This window comes from Tachyglossus aculeatus, chromosome 20 (genome assembly GCF_015852505.1).
Source record: "Tachyglossus aculeatus isolate mTacAcu1 chromosome 20, mTacAcu1.pri, whole genome shotgun sequence".
Classification (NCBI taxonomy): Eukaryota; Metazoa; Chordata; class Mammalia; order Monotremata; family Tachyglossidae; genus Tachyglossus; species Tachyglossus aculeatus.
In genome coordinates this window covers 23053258-23079916 of record NC_052085.1, presented here as the reverse complement: position 1 = coordinate 23079916, position 26659 = coordinate 23053258, and the positions used below count along the sequence as shown (strand labels likewise).

At 43.3% G+C, this 26659-nt stretch overlaps 1 protein-coding gene across 1 annotated transcript in view; it reads left to right on the top strand.

The window, feature by feature from the left end:
- YAP1 (Yes1 associated transcriptional regulator) overlaps window positions 1-26286 on the top strand; it is a 105440-nt gene extending 79154 nt beyond the window's left edge. Inside the window, exons 6-9 of the mRNA XM_038761734.1 lie at window positions 2797-2844; window positions 16877-17007; window positions 20346-20458; window positions 22703-26286. Of these exons, the coding sequence (XP_038617662.1) occupies window positions 2797-2844; window positions 16877-17007; window positions 20346-20458; window positions 22703-22941 (531 nt within the window). The 3' untranslated portion in view covers window positions 22942-26286. The remainder of the gene's footprint in view (window positions 1-2796; window positions 2845-16876; window positions 17008-20345; window positions 20459-22702) is intronic.
- Window positions 26287-26659: the final 373 nt, after the last annotated feature.

Genomic DNA, 26659 nt, shown 5'->3' with positions numbered 1-26659 from the left:
TTCTGTTAGCCTCTGGGAAGCTCTAGGGATCTGGAGCACAACAATGCCTGAAGCTACATTGTTGTAGAAGGCCTTTCCTGTTCACTGACTTTTTTTTCATTTTCAATTATTGGGCTTTTTTTATCTTGTTGCGCCAAAACCTGCGCCAGACCACCGATGACAATAGATCCAGAATATCCCTTCTCAAAAGCAGGTGGGTGCTCTGGTTTAGGGTTTTACAGGAGAGTTGAAGGGAAGTCTTTCACCTACTCTGAAAGTCAGCTAGGATTAGACTCTACTCCTAGAACTCCCGGCTGTCTCCTTTCTCCCAAGCACTTAACCAGCTTTTAACTTGAGCATTTCAGGGTTTGGAATGATTTCTTTCACATATTTGAAAGCTCCCAGGTATAGTACTAGATTATCCCATTGGCTTTCCTCCTCCAAATTCACACAGTCCATAGTAATACTAATTATGGTGTTTGTTAAGCGCTCGATATGTGCCAGGCACTGTTCTAAGCATTGGGGGAGATATAAGATAATCAAGTTAGATGCAGTCCCTGCCCCACATAGGACTCCCAGTCTTAATCCCCATTTTACCAATGAGAACTGGGGCACAGAAGTAAAGTGACTTGACCCAAGGTGACACACGGACAAGTGGAGGAGCCAGGATTAGAACGCACGTCCTTCTGACTCTCAGGCCCGTGCTCTATCCACTAAGCCTCACTGCTTCTCCTGGAACACCCATTCCTGCCATTATCCTATTATCAGGTCCCCAGATGACATTGCCTTTTTCAATATGTCAGTCCTTTTCAGGTGGGGTGAATTTTCTATGTTGAGACCAAGCGATCTGTGGGGCTTCATCACTGTATTTAAGTTCCAGTATCTCAATCATCCTCTCCCTTAGTCTCCCCCGAAAACCAAAGATTTTGACTTTCTGGAAAATGGTCAGTGGGTCACGGGAATAGCATCGTTGGACCGCTTCAGTGCCACTGGAGTTATACTTGAATTTCTCTGGATTGCCAACTTTTGTTCTTAATTAACGAAGACGTGTGCTTGGCAAGTGCTTTCCTTTCTGGTCTGCTCACACCACTCCTAAAATGTCATATCTAGCCATATAACGCCAATAGCTCTGGAGGAGAAAATCAACAAACTAGAACTGGGATTCTGTTTCATTATTTGCAACTGGATAACCCAGAGTATCAAGCCTACTTGAAACCATAATTTTTTAAAATGTGGGTGTGTACATTTATTTCTGTAGGGTGTTTAAAAATCTGCTTTCTAGTGTTATACATATGATTTTTAAAGCACAGATGAATTTATAATGCCGACCAAAGTGCTTTAAAATGAACTCTTTTAGAATGATCAGTTCATATGTACAATAGCGTGTTTTAGTTGCCCATAACATTTCACCTCCTATCCTGTCTAACCATTCTCCCCTCATCCTACCAGAAGGAACCATGCAGGCTTTACTATCCATAGAGAGGAGTCTTAAATTCCCCTTCAGGCCCTTTCTAAAAGTAAATCTATCCATTTGTCTGCTTTGAATATGGTGGACCAGACCATACTGCTGGGAAGTTGTCCTAGGCAATCTGGACATTTAACCTCTAATGCATTTGTTCCAATGCCCTTTATTACCAAAATGTGGACAGATTGTCAATGTACACAGTGCTTTAAATAGTACATTTAAATATATCGCCAATTGCAGTAAAGATGGTATTAGAGTTGACTGCATGAAAAAAATAGCCAACACATGACATCAAAAAGTGGCATTGGGGAAACATCTGTTTATCATCTGCCATTAATAGGGTGACATTACTTATTAAACATATCCTTAAATATCAGGACTTCCCAAGAGCCATAAGATGACTTGGAAAATTGCCATTCAGGTGATGCTGTCTCTCTAACTGGGCAGCACCGCCAATCAGAGTAGAATTAGTCATTCCCTTTTGCTCGGGTTACTTTTCAGTCATTTTTAGAAAACAGTTTACAACTCCTGTTCCCTGAATGGCTCAAACAAACAATGCAAGTCGGACTTCCCTGAATAGATGGTGAAATCCATTAAGTGATGAGAGCAGTCCTTGCAGTTGCTACTTGAAAATCCTGTTAATGCTTCTCCTCCTGAATGTTTTTGGGGGTAGAAACCGGTCTCCTGCCAGATAGCTTGTATAGGTTAGCTTGGGTTTTGTGGGTGAAACACTACTGTTATAAAGCTCTTCCTTCAGAAGACTTTACAATCCTTCTACAAACTAAGGGTGATGGATCTTGGAAAGAACTAGCTTTATTATCTTTAAGGGTGTAATGTTTTGAGTTTTCTCTTCTTCTGAGTCATTGCCTAGTGTTGGGCATTGGTGGCTTGTAGAATCATTGTTTTTTCTGCTTTAATGATTCAGCTGTCTTTGAGAACTTAGCTGTCTGTAAATTAGGTCCCATTCTTCAAGTTTGTCGTCTATTACTTTTCCATGAACTCTTTTCCACTGGAATACCATGGATCCTTTTGCTTCAGCATGTCCCTGACTGATTCCAGCCCACTTTGGACCTTTCTCCTTTATGGCATGAGAGCAATTGGCAGATAGTTGGAGGGTCTGAAGCACCTGAGGCAAGGAGACAGGTTTTCCTGTTCATTCTCAAATTCTGTCAAAGCTTCCTCACCTTCAGTTGTATCCTCTGGTGGCTCCATTGGCTCTTACCACCCTCAGTCTGTCTCCTCTTGGGCTATCAAGGGAATTCTGTGCTGTGGGATGGTGTTTGTAAATCAGCCGGCACAGCCAAACCATGTGGCCTAAAGTAATTTTTATCCATCTTATTTTTTACTCTTAGGCATTGCGGAATATCAATCCCAGCACAGCAAATTCTCCAAAACGTCAGGTAGGCTCTTAAACTGATGTTTTAGCATAAGAAGAAATAATATCCACTCTAAATAGCCAAGGGAGAAAATCGTGCTGCGGGCAGCCATCCTCACTGAAGATCTGTAGCTTCATCCACCCATGAGCCACCTTTCTGCTGAAATCCTTAATGCCAATGTTAGCGGAGTGCTATGGTATTTCAAAAGAAAGGGATTTTCCCATTTTTGAACTACTCCAGGGAATCTTGGCATGCACATTTTTCACTGTAAATTGCACACTGCTGCTTGGTCTCAGGGTGCACTGATGTCATTTCAAAGGGTACATAATTTCACTTTTATTTTAATCCCAAACATTTAGCAGTTTACACACTAGCAAGGAGAACCCAGCCTGTGTAACTCAGATAGCTTAAGTAGTTGTGCTGAGGTTCTGAGTAGATCCTTCTTTGAGAGAAATGTTCATTCCTTGTTTTGTAGGTGCTTTTCTTGAGTAGCAGAACCGGTTACTTTCCTGTCCTAACAGGGGTGTTTAGATGTCTGGGGGATTGACTCTCACTCCAGAGAGGAGGGAAGTGGGTGGGAGATGTTGTAAGGGAACACCCTTTCATGCAAGCAAGTAGAAAAACAGAAGGAAGGCTGCTGAAAGGGAAAAGGCAATCTCTCTTATTAGGGCTCCAATTTCATATTGAATTAATTTTCACGACCAGTCATCCCAATCCATCCCAATGGGTCTGGGGTAACAGTTGTGTATAAAGCACACACTGTAACCCTCTTTTCTTCACCCTGGGGTAGATGGTAGGGTGGGAGGTCGACGGCTGGACTCTGGAACTTGAGTCACTCTTTTCTTGGGCATTAAGGAATTCCACAAATGGTTATTTTTGTTAGTTTTAGTTCAGACAGTAAGTGCTTGTGGAATGGATAGCACCGTAATGCCACCTTTATTGGACAGGAAGTTACCCTGTTTCAGAAGAAGTTATAATAATAATAAATAAATAAATAAAAATTGGGGTATTGGGTTCTTACTATGTGCCAAGCACTGTACTAAGCACTGGGGTAAAAAGAAGGTAATCAGGTTGGACACAGTCCCTGTCCCACATGGGGCTTATAGTCTTAATCCCCATTTTACAGATGAGGTAACTGAGGCTAGATAATTGAAACAACTCGCATAAGGTCACGCAGCAGACATATGGCAGAGGTGGGATTAGAACCCACATCCTTTGACTTCCGGGCCCATACTCTTTCCCCTGCACAACGCTGCTTCAAATCTTCCTGCTGTATCTTCTGGTTTTACAATCCCATCCTACGCTGCTTTGCAGAGAGATGGTATTAACCAGAATGGGGACTAGGCAGTTAAAAGGGAAAAGCAAGTCCTGTATAAAAATATGAGCCAAAATGCGCTCAAAGCTTTAAGGGGAAAAGCATGAGCAAAGTTGGTTTTCTCATCAGCACCTCGCACACTGAAGTCTGAGAAACGCGGTAGTACTTAGTTTTTATGCATGGGAAGAATCTCTGTGGGTCAAGAACTAATGCTGCACCTCTGTGAATTATGGTTTTGCACCTTTTTTATGGTATTTGTTAAACCCTTTACTTAGAACAGAGCTTAGTACAGTGCCTGGCACATAGTAAGCACTTAACAAATACCACCATCATTATTATAATTATTATTATTGTTATGTACCCCATGGGAGGCGATCTTCCTTTTCATTGTTTTCTGAAGAGGAAAAAATGAAAGATTTAACAAGAAAACAGGAAAAAAAAGAGAACTAAGAGTCATTTAATGCGTTCCAAGTAGTTGAAGCTTCCAACTATCACCATCATCATCAGCGGTATTTATTGAGCTCTAACTGTGTGCAGAGCACTATACAAAATTCTTGAGAGAGTACAATACAGCAGAGTTGGTAGACACATTCTCTACCCACAACTGTTCAGAAAAAGCGGTGTGATGAAGTGGATAGAGCCCAAACCTGGGAATCAGAAGGTCATTGGTTCTAATCCTAACTCTGCCACTTTTCTGCTGTGTGACCGTGGGCAAGTCACTTCAGTTCTCTTTGCCTGTTACTTCATCTGGAAAATGGGGGTTATGACTTTGAGCCCCATGTGGTACAGGGGCTGTGTGCAACCCAATTTTGTTTGTATTCTTCCCAGCGCTTGTTATCCCTGGTACATAGAAAGTGCTTAACAAATACTATTTTTATTATTATTGTTGTTCTTATTATTATTATTCTTTTCTACACCATACCTTCCTGTGGTAGGGCTCCTGAATCTCAAACCCACTCTAGGCTGATTCCACTCTTCTCCTGGACACCTAGCAAATTGTCACCTGCTCTCTTAAGGGGATCAATTTATTAATTTTCTGGGCTATTCCTCATGGGGCTGACCATCCCACTGGAAAAATCCCTAGAAGGAACTTTCAGAAGAAGGCTTGGTCCAGGAAACACTGGAGCTCAGGTCAGCACCCTCCTGTCCCCTGAAGAGTTTACGCCGCTGGCTCGGAAACTCATTTCAGGTGCTGTCCCTCAGTCACCTTTCAGAAAGCAGCCTTATTGGTTCAGGGTTATGGGAATTGAAAACATGTCATGACAGCCCGTCATCACCGTAATGCTGTGAGCTCAAACCATTTTGGTCGGCTGAGGGAGGACAGTCCGATCAATCACTGAGCGCTTACTGTGTGCAGAGCACTATACTAAGGAATTGGAAGAGTCTGATGCAAAAGAGTTGGTAGATACAATCCCCTGCCCACAGTGGGCTTACAGGCTGAGACGCTCAGAAGGTAGAGTGCTGTGATCTGGAGATGGGCTCATCATGGATTGTGTGTATCAGAGGAGCTAACGGACCTCGGCCCCTGTGGGTTTAAGCTCGGTCAGGGGAGTTGGGGCTGGGGATTAGGGTTAAGGTGGGAACCCACGATTTACTCTGCTTCTGCTTTTTGGACTAGATTCCCTGTCTGGATCATCCCAAAGCTGACGAGAGCTAAGCAGGATTAAAAAAAGTAGAGAAGCTCTAAGCAAGGGCTGATGAAACCCTCCAAATCAGGTCTTTTCATCCTTGAGCTCTTCAGAGGGCAGGGAATGTGTCTACCAACTCTATGGTGGTATACTCTCCTAAGCGCTTAGTACAGTGCTCAATAAATATGATTGCTTGATTGACTGACCTTTTCCATATGTAAATTCTCCTGCTCTGAGCCCGGGTATTGGAAAGGGATTAGTGTGATGCACAGCCCCTTTCTTGCCACCCCTCCCACCCCCACCGTATCCCTAGGGAAAGATACAGTCTTGGTGGTCAGAGTGACAACGCCCTGCTGTCTTTGATCCTTCCCCACCCAGTCCCCAGTTCCCCAAGCTGAACACGTTGGACAACACCGCTGTATAGGATGATGCAATCAGGATTATTTGAAGGGGTTGCACTTAACTCTCAAAGTACTTGAATACCAGAACTGTATGGTTTAGTTGGGTAAACCGAAAATTTTAAAGAACAGGCCTTAATGTTCTGAGAGGCTTCTCAGTACCAGAGTGCCCGACTGTCCAACTGAACAGTGTGACTTGGTGGAAAAAGCAGGGCCCGGAAGTCAGAGGATCTGGGTTCTCTCCCCGGCCGTACAGCTTTCTGGCCATGTGACCTTGGGCAAGTCATGTAACTTCTCTGTGCCTCAATTTCCTCATTTGTAAAATGAGAATTCAGTACCTGTTCTCCCTCCTGCTTTGACCGTGACCCCCGTGTGGGACAGGGATTGCGCCTGGCTGATTTACTTGTATCTACCCCAGCACATAGAACAGTGCTTGATACATAGTAAGAGCTTACCAAGTATAATAACAATAATAATAATAATATGTCAGTACGTGTCTCCACAAAATAGTATGAGAGAATGCCTGTCACCATGGATTCTTCTGACGATGCCAAGCAAATAGCACTTTTTCTAATTCTATCTTAGATTATTCTACTTCCTTTTCATTATTAGAAATACCTCATTAAAAATGACTCATGCTTTTCAGAAACTTACTTCCATTGCTTTCTAGCCTTTAGATGGTACTATCTTCCTACTTCTAGTTTTGCAGTTAAACATGCCGTGTTCAGTGTTCCAAAGCAGTGTGTATCTTCCACAAAATTCCTGGGAAAGGTAATGAATGCTTTAGGCTTAGAGTGGAAAATAACTGTTGGGCCTATTGTTATGGCTTACCTAGTATTTTTTGAAGAGTTTTCCAGATTTGATATTCCTCCAGATATCAATTTGGGGAGTTTTGCTGTGATCAGAAAGGTTAATTTAGATGAGGATAAAGTGAAGTTGTGCCTTTTTGTAGTGTGTTTGTAGAATAAATGGGACTCCATAAAGCAATATGTGCAAATGTGGGGGATTGTAGTGAGAAGGAGGTTGCTAGTCTTTCTTCTTTAACAGTGAAGCTAAGTCAGAAAGCAGAATGGAAGTTTTTGCCTTGTCCTAACCAGCACCATGAACTCTTAGAGGAAGGACCATAAAAGAAATTCAAGATAGTGCTATCGGTCAAAATTGTAAATGGTTTTTGGGAGAATTAAACATTTCATAGAGTTCTCTAAAATAAAATTGGGTGGTATTTTGTTCTTCCACTCCATCTGCCTGCATTTTATTTTTTCTGGACTAGTTCACCAGATGTTCAACTACTACTTTCTTCATTTTACTGGAAGAGAAACTGAGGCACAAGGGGGAATTGTCAAAGAATGTGATTCTCCCAGGGTCGAAGGGGTGCAAGTTCACATACCCAGGGACCTGCTGGACAGAAGCATACTATCATCAGCGTGGCCTTGTGGAAAGAGCATGGGCTTGGAAGTCAGAAGGACCTGGGTTCTTATCCTGGTTCTGCCACTTGTCTGTTGGGTGACCTTGGGCAAGTCACTTCACGTCTCTGTGCCTCAGTAACTTCCTCTGCAGATTAAGCCCACGAGCCCCATGCAAGGACTTGATTTGACCTGATTAGCTTGTATCTCCCCCAGCGCTTAGTAGACTACCTAGCACATAGTAAGCACTTAAATACCATTTAAAAAAAAAAAATCAATGTGTATTTTGTACCTGGTTTTGCTAGAACAGGAATTGGTCATCCATTGACCCATGAGACCTCTGCATTGCTATTCATGTGACCTCAAAGTGCTCACCCCCTCTACACAGGCTTGAGGCCTGGCCCAACTTTGGTGACCAGTTAAGCCCCAGCAGGTCTCAGAGAGCTGAGTTTACACTCTCTCCAAATTCAGGCTCAGGGAGTCCTCAAATTTCAAGCCCAGTGCTTAACCTTTTGGTCTCTTTTTTAAAGAGAAGCATACAAATGCTTTTTAATCCCATTCTTCCATTAGGTTTCGGTTACTTAAAAAGAGCCCCTTGAGGCCAAAGTCTGAACAACCAGAGTCGTTGGCAGAAGGTGTCCCAGATAGCAAAAATAATTTCTTAATTTGCCTCTGCCTCCATGGAAGCTGTTCCTATAAGTAAGCTTTGGCTTCTGAAATTGCAAAACCCAAGTCCTTATTGGGACTAATAAATCTAAGTTAAATTCAGTCATTTATTGGTTTAATAGTGATGAAAACTGGAATATTAGTGTCAGTAAAGATTTTGTCCTGCACCATTACTCCCAGTACTGGAGAGGCCATGTTTGGAACTTCAACAAAGCAAAATGATACTACTGTTTTGAGCCTTGTGAAAACATTTGCACCACTGGCAACAAATCATGTTTTTCTGGATTTGCAAACAGCAAAGAATTTGGCTTCTTTTTCTCCAGATTGTCATTCATCTTGCTAGTGGCTTGAATAATTTAGAGGCAGGATCCCCATTTTACCTTTTTAAAAAGTAACAACATCTAGAATTTGAGCTTTTCACCCCTCTGTCCACCACAGGGCTCATAAGCACAATTTCTTTGGATATTTTATATGGGGGCAAAAGCTCGTTCTAACTTTTGGGGCATTTTTAACCACTTAGTATGCAAGGAAAACATCACTTTGTGGTGGTTGTGCTTTACTCATGTGCTGCGTTATGTTTTTCAAGACTCTACCCAACCTAGGTTAAAGTAAAGCCTTGCTCGAAAGAATCAGGGGTATTGGGTTTCTTTTAATCCTTATTAATTTACAAAGAAAATCAGATGATTCTTCCTTAGTGAACAGTCAATGAAAACGTTGCAAGTTTTATAATAATAAAAATAATAATAATGGCATTTGTTAAGTGCTTACTATGTGCAAAGCACTGTTCTAAGCACTGTTTCTTTATGATAAAGAAAAGCAATCAGCCGGAGATCCACTTTGGCAGGGTAAAAGGCCCTGGGGCTTTTGCAATCATGGCCTGGGGAAAGAGTATAAGCCTGAGAGTCAGAGGACCTGGGTTTTAATTCTGGTTCTGCCACTCTGCTGTGTGACCCTGCGCAAGTCACTTCACTTCTCTAAGCCTCAGTTACATCATCTGAAAATGGGATTCAGCAGTTGTTCTCCCTCCTACTGAGATTGGGATTATCTTGTATCTACCCCAGTGCTTAGTACAATGCTTAACAATAAGTACAATGGATTAAGCACTTACTATGTGCCAAGCACTGTACTAAGCCCTTGAGAGAGTACAATTTAACAGAGTTGGCAGATACATTTCCACGATGAGCTTAACAAATACCACTATTATTATCATCATTATAATTAATACTAATAATAAAGTCATTAATATTTCCCTGCTCACCTCTGAGGGATTCTACAGTCCCCTTCCTTAACTGGGCTCTAGAACCGGAGTCAGGTGACAGTGGTGGTGGTGGGCCAAAAAGAGCCCCAGAAGTAGTCGTGGGCACTCAAATAAGAGGCTGTCACCCCGCCACTAAGTGGAAGTGAGCATTTTTAGGCATGATAGCAGCGAGGAGATTCCAGATCGTGCTTGGAGACCATTTCAAATGAAGGCCTTTAAATTCCAGAATTATAAGTTAATGTTACACAGATTTACAAGTGCTTCGGGATCCTTACGGCTACAATCCCTGTGCCCCGATTTGGGAAAGACTGTTGGGAAACTGGGATTCTCAAGTTGTTTGGAAAGTTCAAACATGCGTCCCTCGTCTGTATTCTTAACGTTGATATGAGAAGGTGAAGGATTAGTTAAATATCATAGATTTAAGAAGATGTATGTTTTCAGACTCTACGGTAATTTTTCCAGCTGTGGAGTCAAATTTTCAGCGTCCTTAGAGTTAAATCTATGACTGAAAAAGAGGCATCCCTGACCCTTCTTTTCTATTTTTAAAATTGTGAACACAGACCGATAGCAAGTAGGCAAACTATTTATAAGAAGTGTATTTTTAGAGTCATTTTATGTCTAAATTTGGCTTTTGAGTCTATAAAACAAGTCCCATTTGAAAAAGTCACTTACAAAAGAAGTCCTTGATGCCCTTACCCTACTTTATCCAAAAATGGCCGTATGTTTACCACAACTTAAACGTCTGCTAAAGGCTCTAATGCAGTTAGAAGTGCTCTAAGTCAATATAAAGACAGAAAAGATGGATTGACAGTGTCATCAAAATGTTAAATGTTAAAAATGTTTCATTGTGAGAACTTTTTTAAAAAGGTAATGTTAATACTTTTAGTGAAACACAGTTGTATCACGAAATGGGATGTATTTTAAAATCCAAATTTATTTTTTCCTCTGATCTCTGAATCAAGAATAATACTATTGAGTTTCAAACCTCTCCCCTTCTAAATTCTTCTCACCCCCACCAAAAAAAAAAAAATGGGTAACGGGGGCTTATGGGGAAAAAAAATCAATAACGTTTACTTATTGCTTACCCATGGGCAGAGCAGAGCACCGTACTAAGTGCTTGGGAGATAGCATCTCTACTCTCAAAGAGTTTACATCCAACAGGGGAGGCAGACACCAAAATAGCTTTACAGAGAGCAGAAGGAAGCAAAAAGAGATAACTGTATATGAGTAAATGCTTAAGTGTCAGCGCATGTAAGATATATACAAGTGCCACCAGTGGTTGCACGTTCATGAGTGGACTGTTGGTGCTGAGGTGAAGTGGTCGCTGGAGGGGTGTAATCTGGAGAGAACAGAAATTAACTGAGGAAAACCTGGAAAAGATGAGATTTCTGATGGGTTTTGAAGGTAAGGAGAGTTGCGAACTGGTGGATTTGGAGAGGGAGTTTCAGACATGGGGAAAGGTGTGAGGAAGAGGTTGGAGGGAGGAGAGAAGAAGACAAGGCCCAACGAGTAGGTGAACTAAAGAGGAGAAGGGTGTGAGCTGAGGTGTACTTGGAGAAGACTAGGTAAGTGGGAAGGAGAAAGCTAAAGTCTTGAATTAGTAGCCATTAGAGCCACGGCATGTAATGAATTCCTAGTTGGTGTAGGGTACTGAACAGGTGCCTGGGAAATGTAGACTGAAGTAACTAACACATTGCTGGCCCACAAGAAGCTTACCTTGTAATGGGAGACAAGCCAATGGCCTGGTGTTTCTGCTTGATGTGGAGGGGAATGGATTAACATTGAAGACATAGGAGAAGTGGGGAGAGATGGGCAAAACAATGTTTTAGAAAACTGTTTCAGGCAACAGAGTGAAATATGGATTGGAGGCGGGGAAGTCAGTGGGGAAGCAAGCCAGGGTATGACAACTGGAATAATGTAGAAGTAGCATGCCGTAGTGGATGGAGCATGGGCGTGGGATTCAGAAGGATCTGGGTTCTAATCCTGACTCCGCCCCTTGTATTCTGTGACCTTGGGCAAGTCACTTCTGTGTCTCAGTTACCTCATCTCTAAAGTAGGGATTAAGATTGTGAGCCCCATGTGGGACATGGACTGTGTCCAACCTGATTAGCTTGTATCTACCCCGGTGCTTAGTACAGTGCCTGGTGGAGTCGAAGTTTGGCATGATGGATATTGTTGGTGACCATTAGGGCAGTCTCCTGGAGTGAATAAGGCCAAAATGGGATCAAGAAGGGATTTAGGGGAGAGGAAGTTGGAGACAGTGGGTGTATTCAATCCATTCAAGGAGTTTGGGCCAGAATGGGAGCCAGGAAATGGGGCTATAGCTGGATGGTGCGGTGAGGTCCAGAAGTTTTTTTGATCCATGAACATCTTCGAAAGCAGAGCAGTAGGAGCCGGAGGCACAAATAGAGGATGTAGATTATTAAAGTAGGTGGGAGATCTCCTCTTGAGAGAGAGTCAGCTGAGGAGGATCAGGGAAGGGATGTGGAGATGGGAGAGAGTTGTGGGGATGAAGCGGAGTCTTGGGCGGTCACTTGGATTTATTTTGTAGTTTGTTTAAAGCTGCTTTCTGCTCCCTTATTCTTCTCTTAACAATGAATTCTGGCTTTCACCCTCAAGTTCTGGAAATGTAGCATTGTAAGACCAATCAAGATTAGTCAGATCTGCGTTTGCAACGTAAGTGAGCTCATAAGTGTATTTCCAGCCACGGATTGTAATGAGAATCCCTCAGAGCAGTAAACTAAATCTTCTGTGGAGATGGTCTCTCACATTTTTCTGGAAGTGGTTGTAGAAACATGTAAAAAAGAACTCTCGAAAATTTTAAATGTAGGGAAACAGTAGTGGAATATTTAATTAAACCTCATTATAATTTGATTGAAAAGTGCATTCAAATTCTATTCTGTTGTTTCTCTGCAGCAGTATTTCAGAATTACAATGTTTCAATAAGTAATGTCTTTAAAGCACATTTTCTATATCATTTTGAATTAAAGAGAAACTAATTTTAGGAGCGTGCCAAATTGGCATCGCCATTTAAAGTCCTGGGACGTGGCTGGAAAAGCTACAAAAGCTGATTTGATATTTAAAGTTATTTCTTTCTCTAAGGAGCTGGAGGATTATTTTGTGTAACACCCAAAGTTAAAACATTGTGCTAAAAATATCTGTGTGCTAGGATTGTGTTTTCCCAAAAGTAGCTAGAAATAGTTGGACATAGCTTTCGAATGACTTGATTTTTCTGAAGTAATCAAGTCTAGGAAATCTGGCTGAAACGTTTTCATACTTCCGTTTCTGCATTTCAGAAGTCAAATATTTCTCATAAAATGCGTGCACTTCGATACGCGAAACAAGTATTTTTAGCTTCTTTTTTTTTTATACGCAATGACGTATATGCGAGGTGGGCTTTCCCATTTCACTTACCCGTAACTAATCGGTTGCCATTTCCTTGAGTCTGCATCAGAAAGCATTTTCGGGAAAGGAATTCCCATTGAGCCCAAACTCCCGTCATGCACTGGGAAGCGGATCACCAAAGTGGAGCCCTGCTGGCGTGTGTTTGTGTGTTGGTGTATCCTGAAGCGGTTTCAGTAATCCAGTTGCCAGTTCATTGTAGGGTTTAAAATAAGGACTGAAGATGTGAGACAGGTGAGACGTAGAATGGACTGCATTGGCTCAGTGGAAGAGCACGGGCTTTGGAGTCAGAAGTCATGGGTTCAAATGCCGGCTCTGCCAATTGTCAGCTGTGTGACTTTGAGCAAGTCATTTAACTGCTCCGTGCCTCAGTTACCTCATCTGTCAAATGGGGATTAAGACTGTGAGCCGCCCGTGGGACAACCTGATCACCTTGTAACCTCCCCAGCGCTTAGAACACTGCTTTGCACATAGTAGCGCTTAATAAATGTCATTATTATTATTACTATTATGTAAAACACCAAATGAAAGTGTGGTCTGAGGTGACTCTGTGGTTATGGGAATGAGTGGCAGAGAAGTTGGCGGGGGGTGCTGCTGAGAATAATAGAGAAGCTAAAAGGTAGAGGTTTAGGAGGAAGATGAGAAATTGAGGTTTGAGGAGACCTCTGATCCCATTCCAAGAAGTCACTTACCTTCTTTTGTCTCTGTTTCCTCAAGCGACTTTCCTGAGGTCACACAGCAAGGAAGTGGCAGAGCTGGGATGAGAACCCAGTCCCCCGATTCCCAAAACCGGGCTCTTTCCACTAGGCCGTGCTGCTTCTCAGTTTTCAGTAAGCTATCTCCCCCACTGACGTTGAACACGCTCATGCCTCTCTCATTCTAAGAGCCCACTGGATCCCACAGCACCCTCCAGCTATCACCCCATCTCCCTGCCCACTCTCCTGCCCGAACTCTTCCAACAGGCCATGTACCCATTTCCATCTGGTTTTCACCCCCTTCATTTCACTGAGGCTACACTCTCCAAGCTCCCCAACAACAGCCTTTAGCCAAGTCTGCTCTGTCCATTCCTCCCTGGCCTCCTTCAGCCCTCTAAGAGGGCTCTAACCCCACTCCCCTCTCCTGGAAGAGCCATCAGGCCGTGGTTTTGTCATCACGGCACTCGGATGATTTGTCTTCTCTCTCTCTGACCATTCATCATCTCCATTCACCATCTCCCCTTCCCCTTCTCACTCCTAACTGTGGCTTTGTTGTGGGTCCCCCACCACCACCATTGGTTTACACTCACACTCTCAGGGAGCTTGGCTGCTTGCCTACCCTACTTCTCCAGCTAGTCAGTCTGCAGTTGTTCTTCCCCTGAGATCTAAGAGGTATAAGGACAGCAAGTATCTTATCCCCATTTTGCAGATGATGGAACTGAGGCACAGAGCGGCTAAGTGACTTGCCCAAGGTCACCCAATAGGCCAGGAGCCAGGCCGGAATTAAATCAGTCCTGTCCGTGGTCTTTCTGTTTGGGTGATCTGCCAGCACCTCAAACTCAGTGCCTAAACTGACTTCATCTTCCCTCATAAACTCAGTCCTCCTGACTGACCCTCTCTGTCAGTAACACCGTCACCCTCCCTGTCCCAGAAGCCCATAACTTTGGTGTCTCCAGAACAATCCACTACCTTTCAGCATTCACGCCTGATGAACGCTAACAGTGGTATTTATTAAGCCCCAACGACGTACTGAAAACTGTGGTAGACACAGATAATCAGACTGGACACAGTCCCTGACCCACAAGATATATAAGATGTAAGGAGAGCAAGTGTATTAGCCCCATTTTGCAGACGATGAAACTGAGGCACAGAGAGGATAAGTGACTGGCCCAAGGTCACAAAATAGGCCAGCACCTGGTCTGGGATTAAACCAATGGCATCCATGATCTTTCCATTCACAGTTTTTCTCTGTTGCTAACGTCATCTTCCCTTCTCTGACCCCTTGCCCTCACACCTTCCCCTTCAACCTCCGGGCTCTCTTCTAGAACCAGTTCCCTTACTGGTATTACTTGGGACCCCTCTCTCATGGCTAAAAACTGTCTCTGTGCTTTTACAAGATGTACAAAATCTTATTGAATCTCCCCTCGGTCAGCAACCTTAGGCTGGCCAAGCTCATTCCCCATTCCAAATCTTACACCAAACCACCGCTGTGTTTATTTTTGAAAGTAGTGTAGGACTTGGAGGTGTAAGTATCTCTTAGCTTCTTCATTAAAGTCTTAAAATGTAATATGTTTATCGGAACCTAGCTGGACCCGAGCCCAACGTCGGAATGATGGGTTGGGCTTGGGTCTCCTAGCATTCATGGCAGCAGCGTGGCCTAGTGGAAAGAGCCCGGGATTGGGAGTCGGAAGTCATGGGTTCTGATCCCGGCTCCGCCACTTGTCAGCTGTGTGACTTTGGGCAAATCACTTAACTTCTCTTTGCCCCAGTTCCCTCATCTGTAAAATGGGGATGAAGACTGTGAGCCCCAGGTGGGACAACCTGAACACCTTATATCTATTCCAGCACTTAGAACAGTGCTTGGCACATAGTAAGTGCTTAATAAATACCATCGTTATTATTATTATGGCCCCAGGAGTCATTACACATGCCCAGAGGCGCATACCTGCTTGGATATCTCCTAGGATCCGAAGGACCAGAAGCCCCAGCAGGCTGGTCCTAATCCAGAAGCGAGGCCAGACCTTAGATAATAATATTAATAATAATGTTATTTTTTAAGCACTTACTATGTGCGAAGCACTGTTCTAAGCGCTGGGGGGGTTGCAAGGTGATCAGGTTGTCCCCACGAGGGGCTCACAGTCTTAATCCCCATTTTACAGATTAGGTAACTGAGGCCCAGAGAAGTTAAGTGACCTGCCCAAAGTCACACAGCTGACAATGGCGGAGGCAGGATTAGAACCCATGACCTCTGGCTTCCAAGCCCGGGCTCTTTCCACTGAGTACAACATTGGCTCCAAGTGCTTGGAATGGGTCAGTTATAGCCAGCTCACAGGACAAGTGTTTTTGGGGAGCCTTAGCGGGCATGTTCGGGTCTTGGATCAAAGGGACCTCTACATTTCGCAGAAGTCTTTAGGTTTGTAGAGGCCTAGCCTAGATTCAGTTGTGTTTGGGTCAATCATGAACCACGGATTTTTTTTCTAACAGAGCCCAATTTTTTTTTACCAAGTATTGTGTTTTATAAATGGAGGTGATATTGACAAGGGACAGCTGACCCATCACCCAATCTGATGGCCTCACCCCTAGGGGAGGGGCGGGTAACCAAACCCTGCTCCGTGCCATCTGTGGCTTTTGGCCCGGGATACAAGAGCCGGAGTGGAAGTCGGGTTATCCCGCTGGACGGAGCCCAGAATTGCCACGGCTGCTTTGATATCTTGGGGGAAACCTCGTGTCATCCGCATTCCTTGGGGATTTTTTATTGTTCATCACTGTGGGAGTAGCTGTGGGGAGACAGATAACAGAAAATAGGCAACTAAATTCCAAAAGAGGGCGGAGAAAGAAAAGTCCCATTTAGAAGTTAGGTTCGCCACCCCTTCACTCAGTGAAGACTTGCTGCCTTAGTCCACTGGAGAACTTTGGGGTGCCAGTCTACAACCTACAAGGCATCAAATGTGTATACAACGGGCTTAATTAAGTTAACTATCAAGGTACTGATACAGAAATAGCAGCGAGGTAGGTGAGCTGAAATTTAACATAATTCAATCTTTAATGTTTTGAGCTAAAAGGGGCTAAGACATCTTTAATGTTTTGAGCTCTTTGGTCCAGAAAGATTTTTTTGAGTTTGGCTTTAAATGGAGAAGCCAGCTTTTTGCTTTGAGTCCATGTTTCCACGCTGATGTTTTTATTGTAATTGTGTATGTGTGTATGAGTATGTACATATATATACACACACGTATAAAAGACTTGTTGCAGTATTGGATTATTCACCACTGAAGTGTTCTTTGTATTTTGTAGGAATTAGCTCTCCGAAGCCAGCTGCCAACAATGGAACAAGATGGTGGGGCTCAGAATCCAGTGTCTTCTCCGGGAATGTCTCAGGAGCTGAGAACAATGACTACAAATAGCTCTGATCCCTTTCTTAACAGGTTTGTAGGAACACCTCCTGGCAAATAGCTGAAAAAGATCGTGATTTTGAGGCTCATTCTGTAGAGTGCTTGCAATGGTCTATTTTGAACATTTGAGTGTGCCAAGAACACCAGCTGGAGATGAATCGCTCCTTAAATGGCAAGTCCAGTAAAAGCCGAGGATTAAAAACTGTCTCCTGTGGGAGGAAATGAAGTGTTCAGACTTGCAGAAGGGATTCTTATTTCGGAGTTGTAACGTGTTTGCCTGGGCCCAATCTATTGACTAACAGTTATTTAAACTTACAGAATCAAGAAAGAACATGTGAATGCCTTTCACTGAGAGCAAATGAGCTGCAACCCGAACACCCTCCTCACACTACGCTCTGAGGCCCCTCTCTGGGAATTTTACACACACGTGTTTAACTCAGGCTTTTCACAAGTCATCTCAAAAGTACCAGACTGAAGTGCAGGAATTTAGTTTTGGGTTGGACTTCGTCCGAACATATTAAGACTAGGGTCAGGATTTGTTAATTCCCCACTCGCTGAGGACGCTTTTCCCCCAGTTACCGCAAATCTAATGTTTCAGGTAGATTACATAAATACACAGTATTGTGTGGTAACAGCCACTGCAGGCTGAAACATGTTGCATTCTCTGCGTACAAAAGCCTATTGAACAAGGTTTGAGCAGAGTTTATTCATTCTTCCGAGTTTTGGTTTTGTGTTTTTTAAGTATATGGAGTTTGAGGGTTTTTTTGTTGGTTTTTTTTTTTTTTTTCCTAAAGATTGATTTCCTATTTTGGAGTACCTCTAAAAAGAGATCTAGGTATCAAGTATTTAAAATCCTCAGAGATGGACATTTCCAAAACACAAACTTTGCTATTTTGTCTTTGCCCTAATCTCATTACTGTATATCCCTGCCCTTATGTCTAATCACTGCCCATCCATTGCTTTTCAGCAGCTCTTTTCCCCACTACCACTCTCAAATGCCACCACACGCCACTCTGTCTCCCCTACCATCTATCCACTGGAAGGAACCCGGGCTTGGGAGTCAGAAGTCGTGGGTTCTAATCCCAGCTCCGCCACTTGTCAGCTTGATGACTTTGGGCAAGTCACTTCAGTTCTCTCTGCCTCAGTTCCCTCATCTGTAAAATGGGGATTAAGACTGTGAGCCCCACCTGGGACAACCTGGTAACCTTGGATCTCCCCCAGTGCTTAGAACAGTGCATGGCACATAGTAAGCACTTAACAAATACCATCATCATCATCTCACCCACTACTGTTCATTGTTTCCTCCTGGTACTTCTCAGTGCTTTCTTTTTTCCCTCCCTCCCTTCGTCCCTCTCTCTTCACTCCCTCCTACCATCCCACCCTTCTCCCTAGTCATTCTTCTTTCCCATTCTTTCCTAACTTTCAGCTGCTCACAGCTTTACTCAGCCACCCACTGTGTGTGTGTGTATGTCCAGATGTGTGGGTGGTGACACACACTCACACACCACACACAAACATGCACCTATCCTCATTCATCCACCTACTCTCATTCTGTCTCTCCCCACTCATGTACTTTTTGCCAGAAGCACTTAAACCACAAAGTGGAAAGGTGTATCTCCTTCTGTCCTTTTCTTTCCCCCCCCATCTCTTCCTCACGGGAGGCATCATGGCAAGTCAGAGGTGTAACCCTCTGGATTCCCAGGGCTAGGAAGCCCTGCTTTGGGGATAGCTGCTTGAAGGTCAATCCAGACTGGCCTTGGATCCTGGGACTTGGATTGGACCCGCTGACAATTGGATCACTGGGCCAGCAGCGGTCCAGGAGAGATGCAATCCAGCTCACAATAGTTTATCTCCTACTGAATTTCAAATCATCAATAGAAATATTAATCTGTAAGTGGGCTATTTTTTACTGCCTGAAAATGTAATCAATTGTCTTGAAATCCCTCCTAGTAAGGAGAAATTTTTCAAGCAGTAGGCTTAGGATTTCTGCTAATGTCCATTGATCCTTTGACAGACTGTCATCCGATCATGGTGAAGATAAAGGCTTGCCATATGCATTTTATGAAACCATTAGGGATCTTACTACTTTTGTTGACTTGAATTTTCCATTAGTTGATTTCAAAGTGCTTTGGTCAGAGGGCATCTAATTTACAGATCCATACATTTGCCTCATGATACCAGGTTTTTACACGAGTCCTCACTACTGTCCTGTGTAAATTTCTGGAAAAACATTTAGATTTAATGCTTAAAAAAAAAAGCCCCCTTTCTTTGAACGTCATTTCTCTCTAAAGAACACGGTGGGTTATGTGTGTGTCTGGCCCCCGACTCTTGCCGTCCATTTTAACTGAGAAGCTTCTCCTGTTTCCCGTTCTTTCACAGCGCCAACAAGAGATTAGGTTCACTGATCACCCTGGGGCAGTGACTCATTTGCCCCAGCCCTGTCCAAAACGCATCCATAGCTGTTTATTTAGGTTAGTTTTTCATTAGCACCAGGGCTAGGCTAGGCATGCAGCAGAAGTCAAGTGCAGACCTGTCGGTCGGCCCTCCCACCTGGGCCCCCAACCCCTTGATCTCTCCATCTGCCCCGCCTCCTCTTAGCTGTCCGGACATCTACCGTGGAGGGCAGACCTGGGAGGCTTGCCAGGATCTTTTGGCTTAGCAGCGTCAACAATGGGGTGCTTCGTGGCCTGGGGAGCTGGCTCTTCTAGATGCTGTTACTGATCTCTGGGTCTGTCCTTTGGGGGAATGATCAAATGGGAAATTGGGACCCCCATTCCCCACTGCAGCTGGGCTCAGATGGCGGAGACCCCCAGGCTACCTGAAGCAGTCAGCTTCAAATAGGATTAATTTATTTCACCTCAGAGCACATTGGCTATGCCTGGGATGGGGTGGGGGTGGGGGGGGTGTAAGGCTGGGGGGGGGGGGGGGTCCCAAGGCCACTTGTTTGCTGTGTGACCTTGGCAAGTCACTTCACTTCTCTGTGCCTCAGTTATCTGTAAAATGGGTATTGAGACCATGAGCTCCACTTGGGACAGGCACTGTATCCAATTGATTTGCTTGTATCCACCCCAGCACTTACTACAGTGCCTGGCCCATAGTAAGTGCTTAACAAATACCGCAATTATGATCATTATTATTATTATTAAAATGGGAATTGAAACTGTGAGCCCCACATGGGACAGGGACTGTGTTCAACACTATTTGCTTGGATCCACCCCAGCGGTTAGTATGGTGCCTGGCACATAGTAAGCACTTAACAAGTATCACAATTATTATTTCAACGTTAAGAACATTGATTCTTGCTCAGTGTCAGGAGTCATCTTCAAACATCCTGTGTCAGCTCATCCCCCCCCACCCATCTGTCGTCCTAGTGGCACCTATCACTCCAGAGATGAAAGCACAGATAGCGGGCTGAGCATGAGCAGTTACAGTGTTCCCAGAACCCCAGATGACTTCCTGAACAGTGTTGACGAAATGGATACAGGTTGGTTTCCTTTTTGTGGGCCTTAGTTCGGTGCCCCTCTCCCCTGCGCGCCTCCCACCTTCCCTTGGCCAAAGCGTGTTCTCACAGCCAGCCTTAGCATCAGTTCCTGGAAGAAATGGGATTCGAATTGTGAGGATTTCTGCCCTACTTCTCGCCACGTATGATTTGGCCTAGAAATGCTACTCTGCTGCAGCCTAATTTTTCCCTCCGTTCTAAAGTTCACCAACCACTTAAAGCACTTTGAGAAACTAGTAATGTTTTGTGTGTTCCTAGGCAAAACTTTTTGAGGGCACCAAAAAACTTTAAAAAATGGAAACAAAAGCTTACTTTAAGTGAAGTAGTGTCTTTGATCAGTGGTATTTACTGAGCGCTTACTCTGTGCAGAGCACTGAGTACAGTCTTTTAGACTGTGAGCCCACTAGTGGGTAGGGACCGTCTCTATATGTTGCCAACTTGTACTTCCCAAGCGCTTAGTACAGTGCTGTGCACACAGTAAGCGCTCAATAAATACGATTGAATGAATGAATGAAAGTATAATAGAGTTGGTAGACACATTCTTTGCCCACAATGAGTTTACAGTCGGGAGTAGGGTACAGACATTAATATAAATGAATTATGGATACATAAGTCCTAAGGGGCTGAGGGAGGGGTGACTAAAGGGTGCAAATCCCAAAAACAAGGGTGAAAGAGAAAAGAGGAAATGAAGGCCTAGTCAGGGAAGACTTCTTGGAGGAAATATGCCTTCTGTAAGGCTTTGAAGGTGGGGAGGGTTATTGTCTGTCAGATACGAAGTAGGAGGGCATTCCAGGCCAGAGGCGGACGTGGGCGAGAGGTTGGCGGCAACATAGATGAGATGGAGGCACAGTGAGAAGGTTAGCATTAGAGGTTATATGGTAAAAATAAGGTTGTAAAATGATCCCTGCCTTGTGCCCGCTGGCTTTTTTAGGGGGCAGGGTTGTGCATTAGTGCTTTGCACATAGTAAATGCTTAGCAAATGCCATCATTATTATTATTCTTTTACCACCCTTCTAGAGGGCATGGTATTTAAGTGCTTACTACGTACCAGACACTGTACTAAGCACTGGGGTAGTTTCAGTGAATTGGGATAGGAAAAAATCTAGGTCAAGGGCTGGGCAGGGAGGCTGGAATAATTGCAGGCTCTTGGGAGACATCAGGGACATACATTTACTGCTCAGCACAACTTGGGGTCAAGTTACTTTGTGGCCAATCAAGTTGCAGTATTTATTGAGGGCTTAATGTTTGTAAAACACTATGAAGAGGTTGATCCAGTCCGTTCTGGAATTTTCTGGAGCTAATTGTCCTTCTCTCCCCTGCTGCCACAATCGCTTGGATTTACTCAGCACGTTCTGTTTGCAGAGCACTGTACTAAGTGCTTGGGAAAGTACACCATAACGATATAACAGAGTCGGTAGACACACTCCCTCCCCACAATGCACTTACAATCTAGAGAAGGAGGCAGACATTATAAATAAATAAATAAATAAATTGCTGATATGTAAATTGGGGCCAAAGTAGGGGTGAATAAAGTAAGCAATCAGGATGACGCAGAAGGGATTGGGAGAAGGGGGTCATTCCGCTGTTCATTTGTCCCTGTGCTAGAGCGTGGGTGAGGAGAAGAGGTGAAACTCTGACCGGTCAGTTTGCATAGTTGTTTTGGTAGGGGAAAGCTACCGAAACAAATTGGCTCCATGAGGCTGGGGTTATCTTGTGGAATTCAGTTATTCAGAGTTGCCTAGTAGAAAGGCCACAGGCCTGAGAGTCAGAAGACCTGGATTCTCATCCTGGCTCTGCCCTGTGCCTGTTGCGTGACCTTGGGCAAGTCACTTCTCTGTGCCTGTTACCTCATCCATAAAATGGGGTGTCAATGCCTGTTTTCCCTTCTGTTTAAACTGCGAGCCGGCTTTGGGACAGGCTCCGTGTCCAACCTGATTATCCTGTATCTCTTCTAGCACTTATTATGGTGCCTGGCACACAGTAAGCACTTAACAAGTACCACAGACATCATTATTATTTTAATCATTATTGTGCTGCCCCAAACCCCCCGCTACCCAAACACCCACAAATTAGTCTGATCCGCGTCGCCAACGAGAGAAAATTTGGGCCCAAAATTTAGGTGAACCCAGAGGGTTTGTTTGTTGCAGTTGCATATCCAGTCATGACATCTACTCAGTAAGGCCTTTCCTGTGTTTCTTTTTTGCTTTTTTTCCTCTCGATCCCAACCAGGTGATAGCATCGGCCAAAGCAACATGCCCTCCCAACAGAACCGTTTCCCAGACTACCTGGAAGCCATTCCGGGAACGAACGTGGACCTGGGGACCCTGGAAGGCGATGGGATGAACATAGAAGGAGAAGAACTCATGCCAAGTCTGCAGGAGGCTCTGAGTTCTGACATCCTTAATGACATGGAGTCTGTGCTGGCAGCCACCAAGCTAGATAAAGAGAGCTTTCTCACATGGTTATAGAGGCCTCGGGGAGACTGCATTCTCAATCTGTGAAGGATCTAAGGAGATATGTCCTCTCTTCCTGAGGTCTCAAACAAGCCACTGGGGCAGACTTCCAGCTTGTGTCGAGAGAGAAATGAACAAATATCCACCAAGATTCATCCAATATTTTTGCTCTTCCTTGTCATGCTGCTGTTCTGTATTGCTGACCTCTTTCCCAGTCGACCCTGAAGACTCATCAACTTGGTCTCGATCTTTAGTTCTGTTTGCCGTTGCAACTACTGTTCATTCGGTGGGCTGGAAGTGGGTGGGAGGACGGAGGGGGTGGCGAGCCCTTTTGAATGATGGATGTCATTCCTTTTGTCCAATTATGTGTGCGTAGATCATCTGAACGAAACACACGGGCTGGTGAGTTCACTTTTACGTGTCCCAACTTGTAGTGCGTTCAACTCGTGGTCTCTTCAGCTGCCTGTGGCGAGAGGAAGAACACGACTTTCTGGTCTGACAAGCCAAAAATGATGTATCTGATCAAAAGAACTCAATACTGATTTGGAGATGCAGATCAAACCAAGACTGAAGATTTTGTTTGACGTTAAGTGTGTGCCACTTCTAATGCTCTCATTAGTCACTAAGGGCTCCTGATCTTATTTGAAGGGATTGCAAGATGTGAGGCAGTTTCCACAGAAAATTGAACACAAATTATCGCCACGTGCTCGGGCCTTCATTATCGTCTGTGGGAAAGTAGAGAATTGATCCTATTAGTGAACGTAGCAATGGTTGTAGTTTGGGAGGGTTACTGTAGGTGTTCTCTTTATTGTGAAATCTAGATTTTTCTGGTTTCACGGTCTTATTTAAATCTTGATGGTCTGCTCTTTTTTTTAATACACCTATTATATGTCTAATATAGCCTGATAGCTGAATATATAGTTTTATATGTTTTTTCCTGTAACTTTTCAATTTATTTTTAAATGGTAGATTTGAATGTATACTTTAGAACACGTGACCAGCGGTTTGTTTTTCATGCCTATTGCAAAAATGCGAAGTTTGAATCAGGTTGGAAGCAATCCAGAAGTGCATTCCCAGGGGTGCCTGGGAACGCACAGTAAATATCACCTGTTGGACATGAAGAAGAATTTGAAAGTAGCTTTTTTAATTAAAAAAAAGAGAGAAAACCTCCCAAGAACTAGTTTTTAGTCTGGATCAAATCAGTGAATAGATAGTCAGTGACAGGAGAAAACTTGATTAAAAGCTTTCCCTTAAATGTAGCTTTTGAAAGGAAATCCTAGACTTTAACCTACACGCCTTTAACGAAGGTGCAGAAAGTTAAGAGCGACAAACCTTTTCAGGACCATCTACGTACATTCGAAGCATACAGTTGTCCCTAGTTCTGTGTAGTTCTGTGTGCTGAGAAATTAGCCCTGAGGTAGTGTGTAGAAAGACTATGAAAATATGGTTAGCTGGTGAAATGATCAGGTAATGAATTGTATATCGGTAGTTGAATTTAGTACCGGGATAGAGATAAGCGCGATTATACTTTTATTTTTGCGGGAAGAGCTATGACACTAGTCCGTCTACGGGAATTATGACAGTTTCCAAAGAGTATTTTTAAATGAACAAAACGAGCATGAATCAACTTTTCAGTATAAGCTATGAAATATTATTTTTTATGAATTATAGTGGCACCAGCCAGCACCTCTATAATTAAAGGTCTGTCAATGTTTCCATGAAAACCCCTTATTTTCAAGGGTTTAGAACTTAGCCATAGACACAGTTTCCTGGCCAAAACTTGGTATGCAGTGTCTCCTCTCGAGACGATGTTTTTCCTTTTTTGTACAATTCAGATTCTATGCCGTTTGACCCTTTCGTTCTAGGAGTGCAGAAGTGAAAACGGCAAGTGTTGTATTCAGGACTTCCATTCAGTACTTCCATTGCTCCAACGACTCAGTCACTGGGTTGTAGATAACCAGCTGTAGGTAACAGCGGGTAGGCATTCGAAACGGTTGACTTTAGTCATTCTTCAGAGGAAAAAAAATGCAGCAGAGAGATGGCGTTTGGGTGGAATATTCCCTGTGCATCTCCCTGAATCTTTTAGACAGGATAGCAAGTGGATGGTTCAGCATTTTTTTCTTTAAAGAGTGAGGAAGATCAAAGCTACTCCTGTAAAGAAGACACAAAACTACACCTCCCGGTGAACAACGGCACACAAGATTTGGGAGGCTATAAGGTTTTAGTGGGATTTTGATGGAGATTTTAGAAACTTCCTGCTCCTCCTGAAAGACCTTTTTGCCGTGTCCAGCATGGTGGCTAAATGTACGAAACGATCCCACTGTTGATAACCTTAAGGAATTTGAAACAAAGCCACCCAACAAGAGCTGTTTCCCTTCGACATTCGCTTCACCAGTTCTGCGTCACTGTTGTGGCACTGTGCAGTGATCTCAGATGCCTGACATGCTAAAACGAGGGGTGGGAATGAGTATAGAGAATTGCTCCTTTTGGGGAGGGTTCGAGGCCCAGCCTGTTGTCTTGATTTGTGTTTTCATTATATATATGTAAAAACGCCAAACTGCTTTTTTTGGTCGTATTGGGTAGCGTTGATGTAAGTTCTGACTGTAACCAGGTATTTCTGAATTGATTCAACAGTAAACCGATTTTTAAAGCAGTTTTTTTCCCCCAACATGTATCCCTCCTTGTCTCTTCTGTCCTCTGAGTAGGCAGGATAAGCTCCGTAGAAAGCTCAGTGATTGTTGGTGCAAACTGATTTGTCGTTGCCGATCTTCAGAAGCGCCATCTGATGAAGTAGCTAAAAGATGGAAGTGCCATTTTAAAAATGCAATTCTGTTATGGTGGTGTTACTTAAGAATCAGATTTTCCACATTTTTAAATTAGTTTTAATTCAGAGTGAACTATGGGAGCATGTTGGAGTAACAGTAAATCGGACAGTTTTTAAAAAATTGTACCAATCAGTGTTGGAGCTCAAGCAATGCAATTTAAAAAAAAAAGACAATTTCAAAGTGATTAAGTTAATAGCTTTTGCACATCTGGGAAGTTAGTACTAATATGAATTTTCACTTTGCAAGCATGTTTTTATATGAATAGTGGGTCTGCCTGTCTATAAACTATTGACTTTTCTATATCCTGAAAAATTACTCTCCACATTTTTAATGTTTTATATTAGAGAATTCTTAAATGCACACTTGTCAAATATATATATATAGTACCAATGTTACCTTTTTGTTGTTTTAGATGAAAAAGCATGCCAGTATGTTAGGTACCTACGTAAATTCTGTTACATTATTTTTTCCTTATGTAATACTTTTTTTTCATTTGTTTATGTGGTATAAATATATACTTTGTGCTTAAAAATCATCACCCTTGTTTTGACCATTTGATAAAAAGTATTTACAGTTGCTTTGGGTCCTTGAATTAGGTTAGGAAGGTGGAAACCCATGCAGTGTCTAATTTTTTTTTTTAGTATTGATTTATTTTAAACGTCTGTGCTCCTCTTCTTGCTACTGTAGGTTGTCTCTTTTTTTTCCGTCTTTTTCTATATGGAATTTAAGTGCCTACTATGTGCCAGACACTGTACTAAGTGGTGGGATAGGTACAAGATAATCGTGATGGACACAGCCCCAGATAGGGATCACAGTCTTGATCCCCATTTTGCAGATGTGGCAGCTGAGTCACAGAGAAGTTAAGTGACTTGTCCAAGGTCACACAGCACACAAGTGGCAGAGCTGGG